We start from the raw sequence: 12,023 nt of genomic DNA on the forward strand, positions 1-12,023 counted from the left end.
CTCCCTACACTAATCCGAGCCGAGTGACGTGCAGCGCTACGTGACTCCAGCTTAAATAGAGGCTGGGTCACATGCTGCAGTTGGCCAATCACAGCCATGCCAATAGTAGGCATGGCTGTGATGGCCTTTTGGGGCAAGTAGTATGACGCTTGTTGATTGGCTGCTGTGCAGCCTTTCAGAAAGCGCCGAACACCAAACCCAAACTTTTGCGAAAATGTTCGGGTTCGGGCTCGGGTGCCGAAAAACCTAAAGTTCTGTACGAACCTGAACTTTACAGTTCGCTCAACTCTAGTCAGGTCCTTAAATATTGGGACATCGACACAATTCTAAAATTTTTGGCATTATACACCACCACAATGGATTTGAAATGAAACAAACAAGATGTCCTTTAAGTGCAGACTGTCAGCTGTAATTTTAGGGTATTTACATCCAAATCAGGTGAACGGTGCAGGAATTACAGCAGTTTGTATATGTGCCTCCCACTTGTTAAGGAACCAAAAGTAATGGGACAAAATAATAATCATAAATCAAACTTTCACTTTTTAATACTGAGAAGAGAGAATTACTGAGGCTGATCAGCGATGTGTCCTCCGCTGTGAGGGACGGAGATGCATCCGGCCGGCCGCACATCACTTATTACACAGTGATGCACTCTGGGATACAAGTTCTGATGCAGCATTTCTTGTTTCCTGTACAATCAGTGTCCACTTTACATCTTGGAGTTTCCCAAGTGGCTTGGCACCTGGTCATTGGTGGTGGGCATGTTCCGGGCTTCTCTGGAAAAAAAAAATGGTAATTGAGTTAGATTTCCAGATGTCACAATAGAAATATAAGACACAAAGTATCAACACTACATATACTGAGAGACTGGAAGAGCGGCATCAATGAGAGAGATATCCAGAAAATGGCAGAATAGTGAGTACAGCTCTGGAGTATAATACAAGATGTAACTCAGGATCAGTACAGGATAAGTAATGTATGTACACAGTGACTGCACCAACAGAATAGTGAGTGCAGCTCTGGAGGATAATACAGGATGTAACTCAGGATCAGTACAGGTTAAGTAATGTAATGTATGTACACAGTGACTCCACCAGCAGAATAGTGAGTGCAGCTCTGGGGTATAATACAGGATGTAACTCAGGATCAGTACAGGATAAGTAATGTATGTACACAGTGACTGCATCAACAGAATAGTGAGTGCAGCTCTGGGGTATAATACAGAATGTAACTCAGGATCAGTACAGGATAAGTAATGTAATGTATGTACACGGTGACTGTACCAGCAGAATAGTGAGTGCAGCTCTGGAGTATAATACAGGGTGTAACTCAGGATCTGTACAGGACAAGTAATGTAATGTATGTACACAGTGACTTCACCAGCAGAATAGTGAGTGCAGCTCTGGGGTATAATACAGGATGTAACTCAGGATCAGTACAGGATAAGTAATGTATGTACACAGTGACTGCACCAGCAGAATAGTGAGTGCAGCTCTGGAGTATAATACAGGGTGTAACTCAGGATCAGTACAGGATAAGTAATGTATGTACACAGTGACTCCACCAGCAGAATAGTGAGTGCAGCTCTGGAGTATAATACAGGGTGTAACTCAGGATCAGTACAGGAGAAGTAATGTAATGTATGTACACAGTGACTGCACCAGCAGAATAGTGAGTGCAGCTCTGGAGTATAATACAGGATGTAACTCAGGATCAGTACAGGATAAGTAATGTATGTACACAGTGACTTCAGCAGCAGAATCGTTAGTGCAGCTCTGGAGTATAATACAGGATGTAACTCAGGATCAGTACAGGATAAGTAATGTATGTACACAGTGACTGCACCAGCAGAATAGTGAGTGCAGCTCTGGAGTATAATACAGGATGTAACTCAGGATCAGTACAGGATAAGTAATGTATGTACACAGTGACTGCACCAGCAGAATAGTGAGTGCAGCTCTGGAGTATAATACAGGGTGTAACTCAGGATCTGTACAGGACAAGTAATGTAATGTATGTACACAGTGACTGCACCAGCAGAATAGTGAGTGCAGCTCTGGAGTATAATACAGGATGTAACTCAGGATCAGTACAGGATAAGTGATGTCATGTATGTACACAGTGACTGCACCAGCAGAATAGTGAGTGCAGCTCTGGAGTATAATACAGGATGTAACTCAGGATCAGTACAGGATAAGTAATGTATGTACACAGTGACTGCACCAGCAGAATAGTGAGTGCAGCTCTGGAGGATAATACAGGATGTAACTCAGGATCAGTACAGGTTAAGTTATGTAATGTATGTACACAGTGACTCTACCAGCAGAATAGTGAGTGCAGCTCTGGAGTATAATACAGGATGTAACTCAGGATCAGTACAGGATAAGTAATGTATGTACACAGTGACTGCACCAGCAGAATAGTGAGTGCAGCTCTGGAGTATAATACAGGATGTAACTCAGGATCAGTACAGGATAAGTAATGTATGTACACAGTGACTGCACCAGCAGAATAGTGAGTGCAGCTCTGGAGGATAATACAGGATGTAACTCAGGATCAGTACAGGTTAAGTAATGTAATGTATGAACACAGTGACTCCACCAGCAGAATAGTGAGTGCAGCTCTGGAGTATAATACAGGGTGTAACTCAGGATCAGTACAGGAGAAGTAATGTAATGTATGTATACAGTGACTGCACCAGCAGAATAGTGAGTGCAGCTTTGGAGTATAATACAGGATGTAACTCAGGATCAGTACAGGATAAGTAATGTAATGTATGTACACAGTGACTGCACCAGCAGAATAGTGAGTGCAGCTCTGGAGTATAATACAGGATGTAACTCAGGATCAGTACAGGATAAGTAATGTATGTGCACAGTGACTGCACCAGCAGAATAGTGAGTGCAGCTCTGGAGTATAATACAGGGTGTAACTCAGGATCTGTACAGGACAAGTAATGTAATGTATGTACACAGTGACTGCACCAGCAGAATAGTGAGTGCAGCTCTGGAGTATAATACAGGATGTAACTCAGGATCAGTACAGGATAAGTAATGTAATGTATGTACACAGTGACTGCAGCAGCAGAATAGTGAGTGCAGCTCTGGAGTATAATACAGGATGCAACTCAGGATCAGTACAGGATAAGTAATGTATGTACACAGTGACTGCACCAGCAGAATAGTGAGTACAGCTCTGGGGTATAATACAGGATGTAACTCAGGATCAGTACAGGATAAGTAATGTAATGTATGTACACAGTGACTCCACCAGCAGAATAGTGAGTGCAGCTCTGGAGTATAATACAGGATGTAACTCAGGATCAGTAAAGGATAAGTAATGTAATGTATGTACACAGTGACTGCACCAGCAGAATAGTGAGTGCAGCTCTGGAGTATAATACAGGGTGTAACTCAGGATCTGTACAGGACAAGTAATGTAATGTATGTACACAGTGACTGCACCAGCAGAATAGTGAGTGCAGCTCTGGAGTATAATACAGGATGTAACTCAGGTTCAGTACAGGATAAGTAATGTAATGTATGTACACAGTGACTGCACCAGCAGAATAGTGAGTGCAGCTCTGGAGGATAATTCAGGGTGTAACTCAGGATCTGTACAGATTACATAATTTATGTGCCTAAAAGAAATGTACTTAATGACACTAGAAACATTACTTCTACATGAGCACAGAGAACCTTGTGGAGCTATCATATGACGACACCAGTGAAGCAGAATAGACCTCTGAGATGTGTTTGTGTGAAAGCAGGTTTTGGCAGATCAGGTGGAGCTGGTCCGTTACCCACCGCTCTGTCAGACTCCTGCACCAGGTGCCAAATCCTGTCTAATAATCTGCTCCATCTACTTGTTGAGTTTGGATTCTATTGAACTCACCAATGTTGGGATCATGGCAATTTCTATTGCATTCATAGAAGCAGCACTTCTTCTTTCCTGTACATTCTGCGTCTGATTTGCACTTATCTTCAGGATATGGATCACACGGTCTAAATGGAGATATTGGGCATCCTCCCGGTTTCTCTATAATTAAAGATTTTGATGTGTTACAAACTTTTCATGCAGTTACTGAGCTCTTATCAACCAGGTTTAAAAAATGAAATATTTCATCAATTTGCTGGTCAGGTTGTCTCTTCTGTGACCGGCTTTTCCTCTGGTGGAAAGAACTGTCTCCTCCAGAAGGATCAGAGATATAACCATAAAACCAAAACCTGAAGATCATGCTGTTTACATTTAGGACAGTAGACACCCCATAGCTTTGTCCATTTGGACCTCCAAAAACCATCCAACAACCATTGAAGCCTCACCCAATAAAAGTGCTGGTTGATAGTGTTTAGCGAACCCCAACTGCAAAGTTCGGGTCCTTACAAAAGTTTGCGATTTTGGGTACAAAGACCCAAAAACCAAACATTGCAGCAAAAGTTCAGGTTCGAGTTAGGTGTTCGGGCATTTAATAAAGCTTGTTGAAAGGCTGTAGGGCAGCCAATCAACAAGCTTTTAAATTGTGGGCACTTAGAAGCCATCACAGCTAGTGATGGACGAACATCGGCCGGGACGGTTCGCGATCGCGATCAAATGTTCGCAAACTGCAAGTTCGCGGCTGGCCCCATTCACTTTAATAGCAGGCGAACCTGAAAAACCTTCAGCTCATATTTGCAGCCACCAAATACTTACAAGAAGTGCACAAATCATCCCACAACATGGACAGTGATATACTAGAGGGGGATCTATGGCAGAAATTCCAACAAAAAATATGTATTTTATTCAGGGGCCATTTTTATGCGTCTAACAGAGAAATTCTCAAAAATGTGCCCTGCCGGAGCCTAGAAATTTTTGTTTTAGGCCACGGGAGTACAGGCCCCGAACATTAGGGATTCACCTGACATAAAATAAATTCTGATTATGTGTCTCGAGGAATATTATGCGGTCAATAGATAAAAATTTTACTGCAGGCCCCAAACATTATTCATTCACCGGACAGAAAACATCAAGTGATTATGTGGCTGGAGGTAGATTAGATGGTCATTGGATATCAATTTTACTGCAGGCCAGTACAAATACATGTCAAATACATACATTTAAGGCCTCATGCACACGACAGTTGTTTTTCTCGGCCTCCGTTCTATTTTTTTTGCGGGTAGGATGGGGACCCATTTATTTCAATGGGTGAGCAAAAAAATGCTGATTGTTCATCCGTTTGTGTTGTTCATCCGCGTCTGTTGTCCGTGTTTCCCTTCAGCAAAAAAAATAGTGCATGTTCTACTTTTTTCCCATATGCGGACAAGGATAGGCATTTATTACAAGGGATCTGTGGAAAAAAACGGATCCTCCAAAAGAAAACGGATGCTGCATCCGTTTTTTTTTAACGGACGCACAATTTGCGGACGCAAAAAACAACTGTCGTGTGCATGAGGCCTAATAGTGATGAGCGGCAGGGGCTATATTCGAATTTGCAATATTTGACAAATATTTAATAGAATATTTGTCATATATTCGAAAAAAACGAATATATAGCACTATATAGAATATATTGCTATATATTAGTTTTTTAGAATATTCGTCATTTTTTTCCATCTGAAGTGAACACGACTATTCACTGTTGTGAGATTGTGAAAACTCAGATCCGATGGTATATTCTAACCCTGAGGCGTTCCCATTGTGATGGAGACGCTCCATGCACACGGCAATGGGCACTGACTGGAGCGGGCTGAAATTTTAGGGAGCCCGGACAGATAAGAACAGTTTTTTTTGGGAACCAGACACCCTAAGCAGGGTGTTCACTTCAGATGGATGATGAAAAATGACGAATATTCGAAAAACGAATACATAGCAATATATTCTAAATATTCGTGAATCATCGAAGTGCCGGTATTCGTAATTAAAATTCGTTATTCGAATATTCGTGCTAGACAATAATGTTTAAAAGAACTAAAAATATTAAATTGGATTAAAAACATGGCTAACAAAATCCCCCCTCTTGAAAAAACTCCAAATGATAATAGGTGAAATTCGATAACACGTGGTCGTCAACTGGTTAATCACACCAGTAGAAATTATTTGTTCCAATGGCGTTTGTCCCTCTATATACCTGCAGTAGGGGGTGAGTCCATGTGCTGATACTTCTCAATTGGCTGTCCTGTACCACCTGATGGATGTGTCATGGGTCAAAGTTCTTCACAATGTAAAAGAATATGGTGCCGGCGAATATCGCCATATGTTCGCCTGTTCGGCGAACCGCGGTCGAGCAAAGTTCGCCGCAAGGCCATCTCTAATCACAGCCATGTCTACTAATGACATGGCTGGGATTAGCGGGTGCATCATGTGACTCAGCCTCTATAAAAGCTGGAAAGTGTTATAAAAGGGAAAGTGTTAGGAATCTCATCTGGCTATTTATTCTGTGGGCGCAATACACCATCTTTGTACCCCTGACACAAAAATAGTTATATATAATAATATTTAATCCGTCTGTTAGTTCGGTGGGTGACATATAACCATTTTTGGTGTGAGGTACACCTGCACTGCATCCGTGACAGGGAAATTAATATAGTTAATCCGTCTGTTATTTCAGTGGGTGACCTCAAATAATGAGGAGAGCATCAAATAAGGGACGTGGCCCTGGTCGTGGTGCTGCTGGTGTTGGTGGAGCTCCTGTTGCAGGGAGAGGACGTGGTCGATCTGTGCTAGCTACACGCACAAGTGAAACACCTTCCTCAGGTGCACGTAGGCGACAGAACGCTCAGCGTTATTTTGTAAGCCCAAATACCGGTGTACGAATTGTGAGGCCAGAACAAGTAGAGTTGCTAATAGATTGGGTTGCTGACAGTGCCTTCAGTTCCTTCACATTGTCTCCCACCCGGTCCCCTGCTGAAAGATCAGAATTGGCAACTGCAGCCCATTGGCATCTGTCTTTCACCGCAGCACGTCTCTGATGATGATGATACACAGGTGCCAACTGCTGTGGCTTTCTGCAGTGTGCAGACCGACAAGGAGGGCAGGGCTGAAGAGTGGGTGGAAGATGATGTGGAGGATGATGAGGTCCTAGACCCCACATGGAATCAAGGTCATGCGAGTGATATGTGCAGTTCGGAGGAAGAGGTGGTGGACAGCAAAAGAGGGAACAGGGTGCAAAAGCAGAGTTCCCTGTAGTAGTATGCCTGCTACTGCCCACTGCACCCAGGGACTGAGCACACCAAAGCCATCTCCAAGGAGTTCCCTGGCGTGGCAGTTCTTCAGACAATGTGCTGACGACAAGACATGGGTGGTTTGCACACAGTGCAGTCGGAGCTTGAAGCGAGGCATAAATGTTCTAAACCTGAGCACCTCCTGCATGACCAGGCATCTAAATGCAAAGAACGAGCTGCAGTGGAGTAGACACCTCAAAAGCTACAAAAGATCTCATGCTCCTCTTGCTTCCTCTTCTGCTGCAGTCTCGGCCTCTTCCTCCGACTCTGGAGTGACAGTGGCATCTGCCACCCCACAAACAGAGGATGTGCCAGCAACGCCACCACCTGGGTCACCAAGCATCTCCACACTGTCCCATGGAAGCGTTCAGCTCTCCATCCCCCAAACACTGGAGAGAAAGAGGAAGTACCCCCCTACCCACCCGCGATCCTTAGCCCTGAATGCCAGCATTTCAAAATTCCTGGCCTTTAAAATGCTGCCATTCTGTCTGGTGGAGACAGACACTTTTAAAAAGCAGGTCATGTGCTGCGCCGGCCAATCACAACCATGCCAATACTGGGCATGACTGTGATATAAGTGCCCACAGCTAAAAAGCTTGCTCATTTCAACAAACTGTATTCAGCATCCGAACAACAAACCCGAAAACGGAGTTCGGTGACAAAGTCCGTGTCTGAACGCTCATCCCTTCTAATAACCCTTATCTCTAAACTACTTACAGGTCATATACACCTATTTAAGTCACATTCTTATCATTAAGATAAGGACTGAGCTATAATGAGTGTTTATAAGGTCAGAGATAAGAGATAAGGAGCCGGCCAGCTCTCAAACTAATGAAAAATAAAGAAAATCCAGAAGCTGCTACTAGGGCATCTCAACTCTGTACAGGAAAAAGGCTCCATATTTTTAACCTCTTGAGGACCATGAGATTTTCCTTTTTTGCGTTCTCGCTTTTCACTTCCCTCCTTTCCATAGTCTTAACTTTTTTATTTTTCCATTCATATAGCCTTATAAGGGCTAAAAAATATTGGGTAGTTGAAGTGACAAAAAATGTCAAATTGGCTGTTTTTATTTTTTTTCCTGTTACGCCATTTGCCGTATGCCATTAATATTGTTATATTTTAATTGTATGGGCCTTTTCGTACGTGGCAATGCTCATGATGTTTATTTTTTTTATTGGTTAAGTATTTTTATTTGTAAAAACTTATTTTAACTTTTTTTTAAAACTTTTTTAAGTCACCTTGGGTGACAATAACTGGCAATCATTAGATTGCTCATTCTGTTCATTGATGGCTATATAGCCATCATTACAAATGTCATTTTTAATATAACAATACAATGCTGCCACCTAGTGGCCTGTATTGGTATATACCTGAAATAGGCACCGAAGCCTGCTTGAGGCTTTGGTCTATTAGCGCAATGTAACAGGTTCCCCAATCTCAGTCGGGGAACGCTGTTACCGGAGCGGAAGCCCGCAACTTCCGCTCCGGACTGATCAGATGCCGTCACATTTGACCACAGCATTTAAAATAGCAGAAACCCAGCGGCTAAGGCGCCCGCTACATGTGCGAGCGGGAGCCATGTTTAGGGACCGGGCTTCCGCCGTACATAAAGGGGTTAATAAAGACCAATTGAAATGATCAAATGATTTTTTAGCTCAAAATAAGTACAATGCAATAATAAAAAAATGCCCCCAAAGGTGTACATAGCCTTTAAGGTTGTAGAAGAAAACAAGGAAAACCAGTGGAGTCTTGATCATGCCAAAAAAAAAATTGTTCATGTTATTCTTGAGTGTGACGCTCAATAGACTTAAAGGAAATAGAGGAAGAGAAAGAACAACGAAGAGATCGAGACGATGACAGAGATCACAACAAAGATGTACAAGATTTTAACGGAACCAGAGCCAGGGGCTGTGTAAACTAAAGGAAAATCCCCATGCTTAGCTTTTATATGTCCTCCATCTTCAGAGCCACATTCTGATCCCAGTCACATGAGTGGCGCATGAACACTAAGACAATTGATTGGCAGCAGTGGTCATGTGTATTGTGAATATGATATCAATGTGAAATTACTTCCTGTAATTTATACAACCCCCTGCTCTGAGCCAAGTTTATAAAAATCCTTCAAACTCTCCTTTACACATTTTCACATATATTCACCCCTCACCCCCATCCCCAACTCCATTTTCCCATAGTACACAAGCCCTCAATGGGAAAGTGATGGCACAACTGACCCTTTAGCTTCCTTTGGGTTTTTTTGTGTCTAAAAGCATCAGTTTCACCACTGGACATCTTCCTATGCAGTCTACATTTCTCAGTGCAGCTATGGACATCAGACAGGAGCTCAGCCTGGTCATCAGTTATATCCAGCACAAGAAAGTAGCCAGACACAACTGAAATATGTGAAACAGCCATTAGATGCCACCTAGAAGGTTCTCCATTCATCCCTGTGACTTGTCAGCATTCTTAGTAGGATTACCTGATGGTGGTTTGTCATGGTTGTCTGCTAATGCTCCTGCACAGCACAGAATGAGAACAATGAGAGAGCCGGTCACCGGTGCCATATCTGCTGAGCACTGGAGATATGAACAATCTAGGTGAAGGACTCACCATTTATAGAGATGTAGAAGGAAGGGAGGAGAAGATGCAGGGTGAGACATACTCTTTCACAATCTTGGATTTCCTAATCTTTTGTATCATAAGAAGATACTACTGTAATTAGGACTGGCTGATAATTATATGCCAGGAACTTCTTGTATCTTTGGTGGTGGAAGAACATTTCCATTTACATTTACAAGAGAACATACATATATATTAGATATGGAGAAATACGAATACTTGAATCAGGTCACCTCCACAGGTAGCACGGTGCAAGAACATAGGGCTGGATCCCAGGAAACACAATAAGTAAAGCGAGGTTTTATCAGCACTCGTTATAAAATACATAAAATGTCTTTATTATAGCTCAGGACAAAGGAAGATGATCAAGCCGACGCGTTGCGGGGAAAGACGCCCTTAGTCATGGCATAAAATATAAAAGATATAGAAGGTTTCAGTACAAAAAGAAGCAAGGCATGAGGGGAAAACAGCAAGGTAGAAAACCCGACATAGAAACGTGGATTGTGCATATATGAGCCATACAACATACAAGGGCAGCCAATCAACAAGCTTTTAAGCTGTGGGCACTTAGAAGCCATCACAGCTAGTGATGGACGAACATCGGCCGGGACGGTTCGCGATCGCGATCAAATTTTCGCAAAAACTGCAAGTTCGCGGCTGGCCCCATTCACTTTAATAGCAGGCGAACCTGAAAAACCTTCAGCTCATATTTGCAGCTACCATGGAAACAAGCGGTGTATAATTCAGCGGAAAAATGAATCCATCCAGCAGAGGAGGCAATATGGACAATCACAATACATTAGTAAATGAATTGTTTTAACTTCCTCTACATAATAAATGCTATTTGCTGAAGTGAGAAAACCCCTTCAAGGGAGGATCACAAGGGTATGAGTATAAATTAGAAAATACAGGATGGCAAGAGGTGGAATAATGATGCCAAACAAAAATAATAGTTTGACTTAAAGAGGAAATGTAATCAGTATTGAGGGAGGGGGTCATGTACTTGAGTGGGTGGGGGATGATTGGTCAGGGAAGGAAAATGGATGCTCTTGAAGATCATTGTGCTACATATAAATCAAATGGTTAAACATGGGGAGTGAAAAGTCAGGTGTACCGGCTGTAGGTAGAGATAGACAAGGTCAATGAGCCCCTGAACTAGAACCCATCCTGCTTTCTCTACCTACTTGAAAGCCCAAAATGGCAGAACTGCAACTGGACGATAGTCCCTGTTACGGCACCCCGAGTAGGTAAAGGGGTTAACGCTGCCAAAGCTGTTCTTTTTCCCAAATATGAAGTCAGCTACCGAACCCTCCTAGGCGCCGAACAGAAATCATATGAATTACTAGACGAGGCTCTGTAGGAACTCTTTAATAGGGGTACATGTCAGCCTTTTATGCAGGTCTTCCAGCAAGGGACACTCCCCTGGGGACCTTGTGGAAGACTGAGACAGCTTTTACATTAGCCAATCACATGCATTTACAGTATGGAAACACTCCCAGCCAATGTACACAACCCCCCCCCTGCCTGTGATACAATTAACAAACACAATGAGCTAACTTAATTACTCACAGGTAGAGTTGAGCGGACACCTAGATGTTTGGGTTCGACGGGTTCGGCCGAACTTCACAAAAAAGTTCGAATTCGGGACCCGAACTTGACCCCGAACCCGAACCCCATTGAAGTCAATGGGGACCCGAACTTTTGAGCACTAAAATGGCTGTAAAAAATTAATGGAAAGGGCTAGAGGGCTGCAAATGTCATCAAAATGTGGTTAAGAGCATGGCAAGTCATCTGCAAACAAATGTGGATAGGGAAATGACTTTAAATGACATAAAATACGTAAAAATAAAAAAATAATAATCTTGATCTAGGAGGACGAGGTCCATATGGAGTAGGAGGTTGAGGAGGCGGTGGATGTGGCAGTGTAGGTGGAAGCGGCGGTGGAGGAGGAGGTAGCCTACACTGCTTTTTTGTTCAAAATTTATTTTTATTTTTTTAAATTAGGGTACACCCCAAAACATTGGGAAATATAACCTGTGATAACCCCCTCCAGTCATGCTAAACACACGTTCAGACAATACACTGGCTGCAGGGCAGGCCAGCACCTCCAAGGCGTAAAGGGCAAGCTCAGGCCATGTGCCCAATTTGGAGACCCAGAAGTTGCAGGGGCTGACCCCTGTCAGTCTGTTCGTGTAGGCGTGTGCACACTTA

General features: G+C 43.0%; 1 protein-coding gene across 2 annotated transcripts in view; it reads right to left on the reverse strand.

Moving 5' to 3' along the window:
- Positions 1-523: 523 nt before the first annotated feature.
- Positions 524-12,023, reverse strand: part of LOC120997030 (auswaprin-a-like) — a 133,959-nt gene continuing 122,459 nt past the window's right edge. The window contains exons 1-3 of one of the 2 annotated variants that reach the window (XR_005778039.1): positions 9,673-9,786; positions 3,895-4,038; positions 524-776 (exon numbers count right to left, since the gene is read on the reverse strand). Coding sequence is in view for 1 of the 2 variants with exons in the window: in XM_040426941.1 (XP_040282875.1) it covers positions 637-776; positions 3,895-4,038 (284 nt within the window). In the remaining variant the exon portion in view is untranslated. Of the gene's footprint in view, positions 777-3,894; positions 4,039-9,672; positions 9,787-12,023 lie in introns of those variants that run through there. The other variant, XM_040426941.1, reaches the window with a different exon arrangement.

The sequence above is a fragment of the Bufo bufo genome, chromosome 4 (assembly GCF_905171765.1).
Source record: "Bufo bufo chromosome 4, aBufBuf1.1, whole genome shotgun sequence".
Lineage (NCBI taxonomy): Eukaryota > Metazoa > Chordata > Amphibia > Anura > Bufonidae > Bufo > Bufo bufo.